The sequence below is a fragment of the Arachis ipaensis genome, chromosome B7, assembly GCF_059453495.1.
Source record: "Arachis ipaensis isolate K30076 ecotype BB chromosome B7, ASM5945349v1, whole genome shotgun sequence".
Lineage (NCBI taxonomy): Eukaryota > Viridiplantae > Streptophyta > Magnoliopsida > Fabales > Fabaceae > Arachis > Arachis ipaensis.
This window is the reverse complement of record NC_142442.1, coordinates 141,336,620-141,353,156: the sequence shown is the minus strand read 5'-3', so window position 1 is coordinate 141,353,156 and position 16,537 is coordinate 141,336,620. Positions and strand designations below refer to the sequence as shown.

At 36.3% G+C, this 16,537-nt stretch overlaps 3 protein-coding genes across 3 annotated transcripts; 1 reads left to right on the top strand and 2 right to left on the bottom strand.

Moving 5' to 3' along the window:
- Window positions 1-3,148: 3,148 nt before the first annotated feature.
- Window positions 3,149-4,474, bottom strand: LOC107607935 (uncharacterized). Its single transcript, XM_088495126.1, has 2 exons — window positions 4,337-4,474; window positions 3,149-4,270 (listed from the first exon to the last, which is right to left on the bottom strand). Exons 1-2 carry the CDS (start codon window positions 4,472-4,474, stop codon window positions 3,149-3,151), a joined length of 1,260 nt encoding a protein of 419 aa, XP_088351252.1.
- A 408-nt stretch (window positions 4,475-4,882) lies between these two features.
- LOC148554354 (uncharacterized) lies at window positions 4,883-5,776 on the bottom strand. Its single transcript, XM_088495125.1, has 2 exons — window positions 5,751-5,776; window positions 4,883-5,663 (listed from the first exon to the last, which is right to left on the bottom strand). The coding sequence occupies exons 1-2, from the start codon at window positions 5,774-5,776 to the stop codon at window positions 4,883-4,885; spliced, it is 807 nt and encodes a 268-aa protein (XP_088351251.1).
- Window positions 5,777-13,993: 8,217 nt separating this feature from the next.
- LOC107607934 (uncharacterized) lies at window positions 13,994-14,686 on the top strand. The gene has a single exon (XM_016309827.1). It carries the CDS (start codon window positions 13,994-13,996, stop codon window positions 14,684-14,686), a length of 693 nt encoding a protein of 230 aa, XP_016165313.1.
- Window positions 14,687-16,537: the final 1,851 nt, after the last annotated feature.

The window sequence follows — 16,537 nt, the reverse complement described above, 5'->3', positions numbered from 1 at the left end:
ATATAGTGTTAACGCCAGAAGACGTTCAGGTACCTGAAAATTGTGAAAATGATGAGATCTCAATAAATTATGTCTTTACAGGAGAGAAATGGGACCAAAATAAGACAATTGTCAATGAAATATTTGCATATAATGTGGCATTGAATATCATGCATGAAAATAAGGATCTTGATCCAAGATCAGTCGAAAAATGTCGACAAAGGAATGATTGGCCAAAATGGAAAGAAGCCACGAAGGCTGAATTAGACTCACTTGTAAAACGTGAAGTCTTTGGACCTGTAGTCCTTACACCAGAAGATGTAAAACCTGTTGGATACCGATGGGTATTTGTGAGAAAACGAAATGAGAAAAATGAAGTTGTACGCTACAAAGCTCGACTTGTAGCACAAGGTTTTTCTCAGAGGCCAGGTATAGATTATGAAGAAACGTATTCCCCTGTAGTGGATGCGATAACATTGCGTTATTTGGTCAGTTTATTTGCATCTCATAAACTGCATATGCATTTAATGGATGTGGTAACAGCCTATTTATACGGCTCATTAGATCGGGATATCTATATGAAAGTCTCTGAAGGACTAAAGATATCTAAACCATCCAATGAATATTCGCAAGGGTTATACTCAGTCAAATTGCAAAGATCTTTATATGGTCTAAAGCAATCCGGACGAATGTGGTACAATCGTCTTACTAAGTATCTGGCCAAAAACGGATTTAAGAATGATGATATCTGCCCATGTGTTTTCATAAAGAAAACTGCATATGGATTCATTATAATTGCTGTGTACGTTGATGATTTAAATATCATTGGAACTCCTGAAGAGATTCCAACAATTATAAAAACTCTAAAAGAAGAGTTTGAGATGAAAGATCTTGGAAGGACTAAATTTTGTCTCGGCCTGCAGATTGAGCATATACAAAATGGGATCTTTATTCATCAAACAACATACACAGAAAAGATCTTGAAGAGATTTTATATGGATAAGTCACATCCATTAAGTACTCCAATGATCGAAAGATCTTTGGATGTGAAAAAGGATCAATTTCGTCCTAAAGAAGATAATGAAGATATCCTTGATCCTGAAGTACCATATCTTAGTGCAATTGGAGCGCTAATGTATCTTGCTAATAATACGTGACCTGACATATCATTCGCGGTGAATTTACTAGCAAGATATAGTTCATCTCCAACCAAAAGACATTGGAGTGGAGTCAAACAAATCTTTCGATATTTTCATGGAACGGTTGATATGGGATTATTTTATCCCTATGGATCCAAGTCAAACCTAGTTGGCTATGCAGATGCCGGATACTTGTCTGATCCACATAAAGGGAGATCTCAAAAAGGATACCTGTTCACATATGATGGTACAGCTATATCTTGGAGGTCCACAAAATAGACGATTGCTGCAACATCCTTTAATCATGCTGAAATACTAGCGATTCATGAAGCTAGTCGCGAGTGTTTTTGGCTGAGGAGTCTGATTCAATATATTCTATCATCATGTGGACTGATTGATCATAAGATAGCTCCAACTGTCCTGTTTGAAGATAATACAGCATGCATTGCTCAACTTAAGGGTGGATATATTAAAGGTGATAGAACAAAGCATATTTCTCCCAAATTCTTCTTTACTCATGATCTTCAAAATCAAGGGACAATTGATATTCAACAGATCAGCTCAAGTGATAATCTGGCAGATTTATTCACAAAGTCACTCCCAAAATCTTTCTTTGAAAGATTGGTACATGAGATTGGGATGCGCCGATTTCGATACATTAAATGATGTCGGCAAGAGGGGGAGACTATACTCTTTTTCCTTTGGTCAAATTTTTTTTCCCATTGAGTTTTTCTTGACAAGGTTTTTAATGAGGCAATCTCCATCACGAAGGATATTGTACTATTTTTCCTTCACTAAAATTTTTTCCCATTGAGTTTTTCTTTAGTAAGGTTTTAACGAGGCAATAATCCTAAATGGTCATCCAAGGGGGAGTGTTGTGATAAGCTTAGTTACGTGGATGCCCATTTATGATGGGCGGTTCAGTTTTTTCAAAGAAGTGAATATTTAATGAGAATTTGGAAAAGCTATCTCATGAATACTATAAATAGAGCCTTAAGCCCCTGTATGTAATACACAGCAATAATAAAATAAAAGCAAATGCAATTCTCTCTCTTTTTACTTTTAATACTTCTTTCTATCTTTATATATATATATATATATAACATATAATATTCTTTATCTTTCGTACTATTCTATTATATACTTTAATATTATTAAATATATTAATTATATCTACTATATTGATATAGTAATTCCAGTGAATATTACTACTTGAGTTATCTAATTATATTTGTTACTTCTTCCTTATTTATTTAATTATTTTACAACACATATATATTTTTTGGAGTTAAAAGAAAAGAGAAAACAATAATATTTTTGTCTTCGTTTGATCTAGAAATTTCGGATCTCTTATCCATTGTGTTTCTTTGTCTAGCGTGTACGCGAGGTTCAGTTTCGGTTTAATTTCATTATATTTAAAATTTTAAATAATTAACCTAATCAAATCTATTTAAATTCAAGGGTAAAAAATGTAAACAAGCCAAAAGGAGAACAATTTGACACAAATAAGCTAAAGCAAAATCTGATTCATCAATCAACCAAAGCACATTTCTATGTAATTCGAATCAATATGGTTCGAACTCACTTTCCAAGTAATTCGAACCAAATAGGTTCGAATTACACACATACCACATTGCCACATAATTCGAACCAAATTGGTTCGAACTCTAACTTCATAATTCGAACCAAATAGGTTCGAATTACACTGAAGAAATAGTCACCAAGTAATTCGAACTAACATGGTTCGAATTACTCAGAATTCGTTCCACACAGCAATTTAAGTTACGAACATAGTTTCTGCATCATGTCTTAATAAAACTCGTACAGTTATTTATTCCGGTGTGCATTAGACATACATTTCGTTTAAAACTGCGGAGACAGAACATATTCATTAACTAAAATCCCATTCAAAGTACATCGCACTAACGTTAACAAATTCTATCAGTCACCAACTACAAGTAAGAAAACCGATAATAGTGGAATCTAAACGCGAAATTGAAATAACAAAAGTACAAAAGCCACCAATACACCTAATCATGTCCCCGTGTGTGCTCTGCTCTTCCGAGCTGTGGGCAACTCCGACGTGTGTGGCCGGGCTGCCGACAAAGCCCACATCTCTTTGGCCGGTTCGGATCTGTCTCGTCAATATTGGTCCGTATCCGAGTGGACCTGGGATGACCCTCTCTCGCACGCCTCTTATTGGGGTCAGGGATGACAGTCGGCCCGTCATATGGTGGCCAGAAACCCTCTGGAATGGGAGGTGTGAAACTCATCTGATACACACTGAAGACCGAACTAAGACGATACACCTGGTGGACGTAAGGCTCCCATGTAAGCCGTGAGTAGGCACAGCATGCCAGTGCATGGGGACACGGGAAATGAAGTGCCTGGAAGTATCCGCAGTCACATGTGTGAGATGCAAGCGAGACTCTGTAGCTACCCAGTGAGAAAGAACCAGTCGGAGTTGTCTCTGCGACGGTGAACTCGGAGTTATCCCTGTCGTACACAGTAACCGTGAAGCACCTAGCCATCTTCAAGTTGGCCTCTATACACTTCACCAAGTGCTGACTAAATTGTTGTCCGGTTCCCATCTGCGCCTGAGCCTCTCTCCCTTTGCGAACAAATAATTCGGCCAACCTTCCGTATGTTGCCTTCACTAGCGAGCACACAGGAAGGTTTCGGACACCCTTGAGGATCGAGTTCACACACTCATATATATTCGTCGTCATGTGTCCGAATCTACGTCCCTCATCACAATGTTGTGTCCACAACGAATACTCAATCCGGTTCGCCCAGTCACACATCGCCGGGTCTTCGGACCTAAGAATATCAAACCAGTAATGGAACTCGACCTCGGTCTTAGCGTACGCCGCATTCACAAGTAGCCTCCTTGCGTCTTTGCCCTTGAAGGTGAGGGCGAAATTTGCCGCAACATGTCGAATGCAGAATGCCCGGTATGCAGACGGAGGTAACCAGCCTCCGTCAGGAGCCTCAAGCGCGGCCTTGATGCCGTTATGCCTGTCCAAGATAACCAGCAGACCCGGCTGCGGTGTCACATGCTCACGCAGGTAGGAGAGAAAGAAGGACCACGACTCAGCATTCTCACCCTCGACTAATGTGAATGCAACAGGGAGTATGTTGGAGTTCCCGTCCTGTGCAATCGCGACAAGCAACGTTCCCCCATACTTGCCATACAGATGGGTGCCGTCAATACTAACTAGGGGCTTGCAATGACGGAATGCCTCGATACATGGTGGAAACGTCCAGAATAGTCTGTGAAAATAAGCTCGAGACTCGTCCAACTGTCCACCGACACAAACAGGGCTCGTCCTTAGCACTGCAACAGTACCAGGCATCGTCAACTGGACTCCTAACACCCACCTTGGGAGCTCGTTGTATGACTCATCCCAGTCACCAAAGATGAGGGCAACAGCCTTCTGCTTCGCCAACCAGACCCTCCTGTAAGTCGGCCTAAACCCAAAGTGTGCGGCGGTGGCATTTAGGAGCACCTTGATGCAGATGGATGCATCAGCCCTAACCATTGGCATAATGAATGCCGATATCACATGGTAATCCAAACTCCTGTGGTCGCTGGAAATGGAGGTGGCGAGACAAGTATGCGGTCCGTTGTAACATTTGACCTCCCAAATCCCCTTGCGCTGTCGGAGACTAAGCCGAATCAACCATGTGCACCCATTGCCGAACTCAGAACACTTGCCCACATACCGGCGATAGTCAGACTCCACGACCTTGTACTTTACCCCTCATCGGATGCTGTAAGTCTTGACACTTAACAGGGCCACTTCTTTATCCGGAAATTGCTGACCAACCTGAAACTCTGTCAGACCTGCAGACCCTTCAGCATCTCTAGCGCCAAATCCAGCCGGCTGCCCAGGAACCCCCTCCTGCATCATGGCATCCAAGTCCAAAGAGAAAAAATGTGGAGGGTACTGCTGCGTGCCAGAGCTAGAACCGCCGCCCGCCCCAGCAGGCTCACTTGCTCCAACATCATTGCCACTGTCATCAGCAATCATATCCGGCTCGACATCATCGTCCTCTGGATCATCCAAGAATCCATCTCCAACCCCAGCCGGTGCAGCACACTGTAAAGAGGTCCGCAGATATTTCCCTTCGCCGACCTCGTCGCCTACACTACCGTTGAGATCAACAGCGAACGAAGGGGAGGCGACAGGTTGGACGGGTGGCTCGTACGCAAGGACGGAGGAAGATGCAACGGTAGGTATGGAGCTAGAACCGGCTACCGTGGCTAAAGTGGTGGTATTCCGGTTCGAACCCCCCGAGCTGGACACCGTGTCAACCAACTTTGCCAACAGTTCTGGTGTCCTCACATCTGGAAACTGTCGGCGACAATGAAACATGACCTGCAAGTCCTCATCACTCCCGATCGTGAAACAATCGTACTTTACGGTTTCCTGGAGCATCGTGATTGGAAATCGATAAAAAAACTTCTTAACCCGTTTCACACCTTTCAGACCTAGTTTCTGCAGTACAGAGCTAACAAGGTCTTCATACGTCGTCGTAGGCCTGACGATAATACAGAGAGGATCCTTATCAGTGAGCTTCACACCGGAACGAGTTTTCCTCTTAATGGATCCTCTGTGGTGAACCAACACTGCGAAACTCTCTTCACTAGCCATGTTACCCCCCTCTAATGATAGCAACTCACGTTCACACCATATATATAGAACTCTGATCCTCACTAATTCGAACCAAGCTGGTTCGAATTACTTGAGGAGTGTAATTCGAACCTATTTGGTTCGAATTATGAAGTTAGAGTTCGAACCAATTTGGTTCGAAATATGTGGCAATGTGGTATGTGTGTAATTCAAACCTATTTGGTTCGAATTACTTGGAAAGTGAGTTCGAACCATATTAGTTCGAACTACATAGAAATGTGCTTTGGTTGATTGATGAATCAGATTTTACTTTGACTTATTTGTGTCAAATTGATCTCCCTTTAGCTTGTTTACGTTTTTTACCCTAAATTCAATTTTAAATCATTTTAATTTTCAGCTTTTTTAAATTTTAGGGTGGGTTTTTTTATTGATAATGGAACTAACGCTTAAGAAAAGAGTTGCAACCATTAAGTAATAAATATAAAAATTAATGTTTTGTTGTTGATATAATAATATTTATGTAAAAAATATACTTAATAATTAGTATATACATTAAATTCTTAGTTTTAGTGAATATATCAATAGTTTAATTTTTATGTTTTAGCAACAGTAAATTTACATTTTGTTTTTTAATGAAACAATTTTACATATACACCTAATAATGTATCATTGTGTGTCAATAGTCATCTATAAAAATATATATAACTAAATGAAGAATTTAATTTCTATGTATTATATAAAATAATTTTATATATACATTGAATCATAAAATTCATTACTTAAAAAATGATCTAAACATAGATAAATTTAAATAGATATTATGTAAAAAAATTTATATTATCAATATATCAAAACTAAATTTTTAAATAAATATATAAAATAATTTATACTATTAATACATTAAAATTAAATTTTATAAATTAATTATTAGCAATTAAACAAAAAGATTACTTATTAGGATTTCTAAATATCCTGTACATATAAAAAATCTAAATAAGTTATGCTAATGTTTGACATTCCTTTCGTTATATATTAAGTATCCTCCTTCATTTTCTAAGATATATAATTTAGAATATTTATTCAAATTAATTTTTAAAAAATTTCTAAGCGAATATTTTAGTCTCTAATTAAAATTAATCATCAACATTGTTCCCAATTTTTAAAGACGTCCGTTAAATTAGTCTTTTATATCTCTATTCCATAAAGTGCTAATATTTTTCGAGGTCATCAATCATTATACTCTCAAGTCAACTCGTAAGCTCTTATGAGTTTTATGAGTAAACTCTGAAATTTACACTTCAAGTTAGTTACTTAGTTAGTTTGATTGGTTTTTACATTTTTTTAAAGCTTCTTTTTCTTTTTAAAGCTCCACAAGTTTATGTGAATTTTTTTAGTTTGATGACCTGTGATGTTTTTAAATCTGGCGTTCTACTTGCATTTTGTCTTAGACTATTAATACCTCTTACTCGTGTTCTAGTTTAGTATTTAATTATATGTACCATCTCAATTTTGCCTTGTAGATCTTTATGTTGATTGAAATTTGATTGGTCCTTTATGTAATTTACTTATTTCACATCATTTATGCAGTTTGACTAATTTGAATGAGGCATATGTTAGCTATTACAAGAAGGTTAAAGTGTAAAATAGTTATAGTGCTGTTCCACTATCATCGCCACTGCTGTCGGCACCCTCCATCTATTCAGATGAGAACTATGATGATGATGAGAAATTTAAGATGAAGATGACACTGAGAATTATAGTTGATATATCAATACACTTTGTTTATGTTTTGAATTGACTTACTTGTTTATAGTACTTTTCTTCTACCTTGATAATACGATGAACTTGTTTATTTTTTAAATTATTATGAATGTTCGAATACAGATTAGATAAAAATTGGATAAAAATTTGTCTTGATTATATTTATATTTATTTTGTATGAAATAGGTTTATTTTGTATTGAAAAAATCTAAAAAAATTTTTTATTTTATCTTACTAATGGATTTACAGAAAATCCATCTGTATTCAGAGTTGTGAATGCTTTTCCAAGCTCTAATTACCGACAAAAAATTTGTTGAAAAGTTTGATGCTAGTTATCTATAAAAAATCTGTCAAAAAATTTGACATTTTTAGTGAGATAGAGGGGACAATCACCGAAGAAAAATCTGTCGGTAATAGAGAAAAATCTATCAGTAAATTAGCGACGAAAAAATTTTATCGGTAAATAATTTTTTGCGAGACTTTTGTCGATGGACAAAATCCGTCGGTAATTCCGTCTATAACAAAAAATTTATCTGTAATGAAGACCAAACCTGTTTATAAATCTATCTGTAATAAAATAGTTTTCTAGTAATGTGTGAAATTAAATTTTACACATGAAAAAAAAAGCTTAATAAATGTACTTCGTATTCTGGATTTGAGAAAAAATTAGTTTCTATTAGTCTCTTGTGTAAGAAATAATTTAAAGTTGTAATAGAATTCGATAAAGTGATCTTGCTTAAGAATGATGTATTCATAGAAAAAAGAATATTGTACTGAAGGCATGTTTAAATTTAGTATTGATAATAAAGTAAATATTTCTTTGTATGTTGTTAATTCTTGTAATTTATGGCATAATATATTATCACACTTAACGTACAAATAAATTAAATATATGCATAAAAATAACTATATTGATCTTAGTAACAAGGATTTTAATAAAAAATATGATATTTACATACAATCCAAAATTATTAAGAAATTTTTTTCTAAAGTTGAAAGAAATACATATTTATTAAAATTGGTTCATAGTGATATTGTGAATTAAATGATAATATTACTAGAGGAGAAAAAATATATCTTATAACTTTTATTGATGATTGTTCTAAATTTACTTATGTGTATTTGTTTAGAAATAAAGATGAAGCTTTGAAATGTTTAAAAAATATAAAATAGAAGTAAAAAATATGTATGATAGGAAAATAAAAGTTCTTTATAGTAATCGATGTGGAGAATATTTTTTTAATGAATTTGACAACTTTTATGAATTATATGGTATTGTGCATAAATCTTCTACTCTGTATATTTTGCAACAAAATAGTTTGGCAAAAAAAAAAAATCGTACCTTAGTGAATATAGTTAATTCAATGTTACTAAATACAAAATTATCTTACAATTTGTGGGGTGAACCATTATTAACAGCATATCATATCCATAATAAGATATCGTCAAGATATAAAAAGGTTTTTCCTTATGAAATATAGAAATAAAGGAAACCTAATCTGAATTATCTAAAAGTGTGGGGGTGTTTAGTCTTTTTATCGAGTTCCTAATAAAAAAAATCAAATTAGGCTAATATCTATAAAAAGACACATTTATAGGATATGCTCAAAATTCTAAAACATATAGAATATTAGATTTAGTGTCTAATGTAGTTGTTGAATCAAGAGAGGTAGAATTTATTAAAAATAAATTTATGAATAATTCAATTTCTAATTCAGAATATCGCTGAAATGATACTAATGTTTCGCAAGAAATAAACAATAAAAATAATAAACGTCTAAGTAACAAAAAAATTGATCGAAATAAGGAAGAGTTTGCAAATGAGAAAAAAAAAGAACTTCAGTCCATATTTTATTTCTTCTCAGGCTATCACTTTTTTGGTAAAAAGAACTAAAAATTCTATAACAAAATAGATTTCTATTGTGATGAACAAAGAGGGTGATCCTCAAATATTCAAAGAGGTAATGTCTTCTAGGAATTCTGTCTTTTAGAAAGAAACAACAAATAATAAAATGGACTCGATGTTATCAAATAATATTTGGCTCTTAGTTTGATTTACCTTTAGGCTTAAAGCCTATAAAATGTAAGTGAGTATTTAGAAGAAAGTATAATACTGATGGTTCACTACAAACCTTTAAAGCAAGGTTAGTGGTCAAGGAGTTTAGACAAAAAGAAGGTTTAGGCTATTTTAATATCTATGTACCTGTGACAAGAATGATTTTTATTAGGACTCTAATAGCATTAGCATCCATTTACAAGTTTCACATACATGAAATGGATGTTAAAACGGCTTTTTAAATAAATATTTTAATGAAAAAATTATATGAAGCAACCGAAAGGCTATGTGTAAAAACCGCGACTAATTAACCACTTAATTAAATTAAATTAATTGTCTAAAATAGGATCCAAAAATTTAAAATGTTAATTGGAAAATTTAAATATATTATTTTTACTCAGTAGATTTTTCTGAGTTGAAAAATGTAATTTTCTTCGAAAAATTGTGTAAAAATACGTACTGGTAAATTAACCGGCAGTACCAACTTAAGTCTATCCAGTACTGTGCGAGAATGATAAAAACAATAGAAAAAGTTACAAATAAATTAAAGTTGAAAACCGGGCGCTAATTTTAAAGGTTTCGCCTAAAGTTGGACCAAACGGGCCAAAAATACTAACGGATTAGACTGGACCCAAATTGGGCCCAAGCCTCATATATAAAAGGTCACTTAAGTGATAAATTCACTCACTTTCGGCACTTGAAGGCTGAAGCAACGTGAATTAAGAGAGAAGTGAGCTAGGGTTCCACAAACACTATTCACTTCCTCACTCTTTTGGTTATAACTCGAGTTACGGTGTTCTGATTCGCGTGCCGTTGGCGGCTACGCAAAATTTTTTCCGAGCCCGTCACTTCTAGCTAGGTATTGTGGTAAGCTTTTCAAAAATCCATGACCAATTCTTCCTTCTATAACAAATTTGAATTTTGGCTATGGTGAATGAGTGGTTCTTGTGATTTTGATTATTTAGGTACAATCTAACACTGGGTAATTAGTGGGTTTTGTCCCAATCCACATTGCGCAAGGTAAAAAATCTCGAATCACTTGTAGTTTTATGTATATATGGAACCCTAAGTATTGATTTTATGAATTAATTGTGTATAGCTTGATTATTGTGATTTTGGAAGTCTTTGAATTTGAGTTGGTGGCTTGGTTGTGGTTAAAAGCTTGTTAGGCACACATTTTTTATGTATAGCACGTATTGGGAATCAGCCAATGTATGATTTCGGTTTTCTCTATATAATATATAATATTTCTAGACACTTAGGCTAGTAGTCCTTAGGATAGGATTGAATTGGTTGTTGATAATTGTTGATGTATGATGATTGTGATGATTTTAATGGATGATGATGTTGATTTATGATGTGGGGTGGATAATGAAGATTATGAGGATTGATAATGAATTATGAGGCTTGTGGATGTTGATAAATGTGAGAAAGGTAAAATAATGGTTTATGATATTAAATTATTTAGATTTGAAGTTTTATAAGTGGAATTTGGTGTTGTGGATGTTGATAAATGTGAGAAAGGTAAAATGATGGTTTATGATATTAAATTATTGAGATTTGAAGTTTTATAAGTGGAATTTGGTGTATGAAATGGATGATACTATAGATTGCTAAGTTGTGAATTGATGAGAAGGTGTATGTATATAGATTAGGTGCATTAGAACTGTTTTGGATATAGAATAGGTGATTTGAATTGAGAGTTTTGGCAAATTTGAGTTTTTAGTATTTTTGGTAAAAAATAGATTGTAGGCTAACTTTGACGGATTATATCTTGAGCTACGATTTTTGAAATTGATTAAAATTTTATATCAAATTAAAGATAATTCAAAGAACTTTAAAACAGTATCGACTTTTATGAAAATTGAAATTTTATAAAAAAATATATGATCGTTGGAAGTTGGTGTCAAAAATATGATTAGTGTGAAGGTTGTAGAAAATTATGAATTTTGATTTGTGTGCGCACGCACACTGTTGTGTGCGTACTCGGAGCAGGGACAATGTCATGACTTATGCGTACGCACACCTTTGTGTGCACGCATAACTTGTGAATTTTTTGAAAATGTGCGTACGCATATACTGGTCCGCATGCACACACAGGGACATGCATTCTGTTGAGGGCAATCGCACACTCTGGTGTGCGCACACACACTGTGAAATTTGTAAGTTGTGCGTACGCACAACCTCGTGCACATGCACACGCTAGGAGGTGCATTCTGTCGAGGGCGTTCGCACGTATCTGTGCGTGTACGCAGAATGGAAACTTTTACTTATTGTGCGTACGCACACTTTTAGAAAACTCTTTGGGGAGTGTGTATGCATAACCCTGTGCATACATACACTGCCCTGTTTTTCAATAAAAATATTGTTTTTAACTGTTTTACTATCCCGGTAAGCTTGTAAACTTCTGTGACGCTTATATAAGACTCTTTAGCTTGTTTTTAGGTGTCAAAACATAGAGAGGGCTCGAGGTGAAATCAATTAGGTATTTTCTTGCAAAATTTTAGAAAATGGAGACTTAGGTTTCTGGAGTACTGAGGACGAATTTGGTTGAGTGAGAAGGCGGGGTATTGTATTGATGATTACTGACAGAAAATTGTGGAAGTGGTGAATTACTGAGTATTGAATGAAATGATTTTGAAAACCACTGATGTAATGTTTTTAAACTAAGATTATTGAGACACTATGCCCCTGGCGGGGACGGCGGTTAATCCCGCCTGTCGAGGTCGCGGCGGCAGCATAAGGACGGTGGTTAGTCCCGCTTACGTTGAGATGTGAGGTCCGTGGCAAGAGTATCCCACTCACATCCCTTCGGAATCACTATAGTATGCAGGCACTGACATCCTGGACCGTGATCCGGACACAATATCTCAGGGGTTCCCATTATGAGACCGAAGGGCGACATCTCCATGGAGGTGTGTCGGGTTGGCAGTTGAACCGACGATGTGATATCACAGCCAGATAGGACAGACATTCATCATGTGCATCTTTTATCTGTTTGCTTGCTTTGCCGACTTGAATTGCTTGCCTAATTGTATAACATGCCTAATTTCCTATTTGAATTACTTGATATACATGCTTATACTTGTGCTTTACTAGCATTGTATTATTTGTGTTTTCTGCTGGGATTGAGGAGGTTCGGAAGGCGGTGGCGATAGAATCGCATGGAGGTTAGGCTGGCGAAGGCTGTGGGACATCTGGAAATTGTTAGATTAGAAATCCACTAAGTTAGATTACCCCCTTTTTCTTTATGGTTTTAAAGTATGTTTTAAAGCTTACTTATGGTTTAAGCTTGAATCTTGTGACGGATATGAAGTTCTAGGATTGCCTCTGGCGTCCCAAAGTCTTATATCTTATATCACTGGGTACTGTTACCATACTGAAAACCTCTGGTTCTCATTCCATACTCTGTTGTTATTTTTCATATGCAGGTCGCAACCCACCTCGGTGAGTTGCTTGATGGTGACAGAGCGGAGGATCTTCACTATGTTTTGAAGTCTTTTGATTATTTTGTTTAGTTCTCTCACCTTTTGTATTTATATTTATCTTAGAGGCTTACTTTGAGAGGAAGTTTGTATAAGCTGTTTTATTTTCTAAACTCTGTATGTCTCTATATAACTAGCCGGCTTAAACTCTGCGAGCCGCGGCTAGACTCTTATGACTATTATACTTTGATATATCTCTCTCTCTCTCTCTCTCTCTCTCTCTATATATATATATATATATATATATATATATATATATATATATATATATGTCTTGATATAGCTGTATGTATATGTTGTGCCTCGAGTAGTGTAGCTTCATGTGAACGTTTTGCGCTTTGAAACTCTGTTTTTGAGTTTACTCCTTTATCCGGCTTCTAGAATTATTATTTCTTTTTATATATAAATGCGTATAAGCTTTAGACTTATTGTAACTTTTGATTAACCTTTGTTTTACGACGCGAGGTAAGGCTTAGGATAATTAGGGTGTTACATTTAGTGGTATCAGAGCGGTTTATCCTCGTGAGCCTGAGGGATGGACCGATTGTGCTTCATTGCATACTCTGGGTCATTTTTCTTTCATGCTATTTAGGTTATCTGCTTGATATATATGTAGCATGCTTATTTGTGAGTGTCTTTTTGGGATAATTGAAGTACTAGGCTTTTGATATTGAGACCGATCACCTTGATATCGATTGTTTGGTGTGGACAGGACCCTGAATAGCGACTCGTAGACAAGGTCAGACAGGTACTCGAAAAGAGAATGAGGGTAACTCGTCGACGGACAATCATGCTGAACTTATGACGGTGATGACTAAGTTGGCTAACTCTATGCAAGCGAACACTACTTCCATGATTCAAAATGGGGAAAGGATATGACGATCAGCTGGTACTGGGAATGGAGAAGGGACCGGGACCAATTTGGATGGTGTTCCGATGTCACTAACCTCTTTTCTAGAAGTTAATCCCCCAATTTTCAAGGGAACAACAAATCCTGGTGAAGCAGACAAATGGTTTATTGCTGTGGAGTGTGCACTACAAACTCAACATGTCTCAAACAATCAGTTCGTGGAATATGCGACTTACCAATTAGTGGGAGAAGCTCAGCATTGGTGGCAAGGAGAGTGTCGATTTTTGCAACTACAGAATATGGATATTCCATTGGAGCTGTTTCGGACTGCTTTCTACAAGAAGTATTTTCTTGAGTCAGTGAGGGAGGCCAGAGAGTTAGGGCTTATACAGCTGAAAAAAGGTTCAATGTCTATGGCCAAATATACGAGTAAGTTCGAGGAGCTCTGTAGGTTCTCAAGGGTATGTCAAGGAGCTCCTGAGTCCTATGAGGGTTGGAAGTGTGAAAGATACCAAGGAGGTATGAGGAAAACTATTATGACTATTGTGGTTCCATTAGGGATTCAGAGATTCTCTGAACTGGTGAACAAGGCAAGAATTATTGAAGATTATTCCAAGAAGACGATTTTGGTGAGAGGTGATTATGGCGGTAGTAGTAGCAGAGTTCGTGGGAAGTACGTTCCATCAAGAGGCCAGAACTTCAAGAAGGGAAGACATGCCCCTCAGCGATCCCAAGGTCGAGGACATGTTGGAGAGATTAACCATGACAAATATCACTAGGCGAGAGGAGGAGATAAGCAAGTGTGGGCTCAACAAGAGGAGTTAAGGTGCCCGAGATGTGGAAGATACCATCCGAAAACGTCGTGTATGGCTGGGTTCAGTGGATGTTATCGCTGCGGATTATCAGGACATATCTCTGTACGTTGTCCTTATAGGAAGGACCAAGGTGCGGATCAGTCTTAATGATGGGGTTAAAGATCTCCAATTTGAGGTAACGAATGATAACCAAATTTTAATTACATTGGAGGATGTTATAATCCGACTCTCCTTAGTAGCTTGTGACGGGGACGAGGATTTAGAACTAGGAATATCAGAGTGAACGTCAAGATTAGGACCAGAGTTTAGCTTAATTTTATTTTCTAGAACGTTGCCCTTAGGGCTGGCCAAACTTAGCGTTCGAGGAACTAATGTGAGAAGATAAGTCTGGTGGATGCAACCAAGCAATTCGGGTTTTTAGTGATAACTAATTAGAGTAATACAGCGGAAAGCGTGAGGGAGCATTGACACGGTAGAATTATGAAAGATGATTAACGACTTGAGTTAGGTTGACGATATTAAGTATCAGAACACTTCGTGGAAGGAAGGACAGTTGTAGCTGAAGGTTATATACTCTTGGAGGTGAATGCGACTCTACGTGGATTACCGACGGTTGAACAAAGTGACGGTGAAGAACAAGTATCGTTGCCAAGGATAGATGACTTAATGGATCAGTTGCAAGGAGTTGGAGTGTTTTCGAAAAATTGATTTAAGAATCAGTTACCATCAGATAAGGGTGAAGAAGGATGGCAGTGGGAGACCTAATACGAGAGGGATTACCAATAAATGCTTGTGACTCGATCTGTCTTCCTTTTGTAATCCGCGTTGAAGTACCTTATTCCACGATTCTTCTTGATAATTAAATTGAACGTTCCCTAAACCAAACCCTTGCTTGCATATGTCTTTGCACGAAACTCGTACTCCTTGGCTTGAGCCTAAATTTGTTTTGACCTAATCAAGTGTGAGGAAGATTTCTATTGAGATAAACCATCAATAGAGACATATTTTGATTCAATGTGCCTTATTATTTCTTTCAAAGATTCTTAATTTGGAATTCCTTTTTGAGATGCACTCTAATTCTCTTTCTGGTGCATTTTCTTATTTTCTACAACCTTGTCTGATCATAAAACAATGTATCCTTTCAATTTCTCACGGATACCATTCAAATTATTTGTTCTCCTTTGAGCTTGGTATCCCTTCAGATAACTTGAGCTCATTTCGACATTGCATGCAATCCTTAGACGCAACCATTGATATATTAGTTTCTTAGGACACGAATTATGAACACGAAAGATGAAACCGGTGAGCGTGCAACCTTACAAGGAGTTGTGAAGTTTTGATTTTGGCAAATAGAGTTACCTGTGACTAAGTTAACACACATGGGTGCCTCGTTGGTACGGATGTCAATTGTGGGGAAAAAGTTGAAAGAAAAATTAACTACAGAGCTAATGTTTGTATTGCTGGAACCCCATAAACCAGTTGGGATCTACGATGACGCTTTGTTGAAAATCTTGGGGTGCATCCCGATATAACATTTGGTACTTAGTGAATTATTTAAGTGTAGAGGTATGTAGAAAAGGAGAAAAATAAGTGGGTATGAAATTAGGCTCTAATTTTGATTGGGTTTGACATTAAGTGGTATTTGATTTTAGTTATGACAAGTGAAAATTCATTAATTGTTTAGTATGTCAAGTTGTAGTGTTGCACTTAAAGTAAAGATGAATAACCGGAATGGACACTCTAGTTGTTGTTGAGGTCCTAGGTAATACAAGTATTGAGATTGGAGATTTAATGAGACCTTGAGTTAGGCATAGA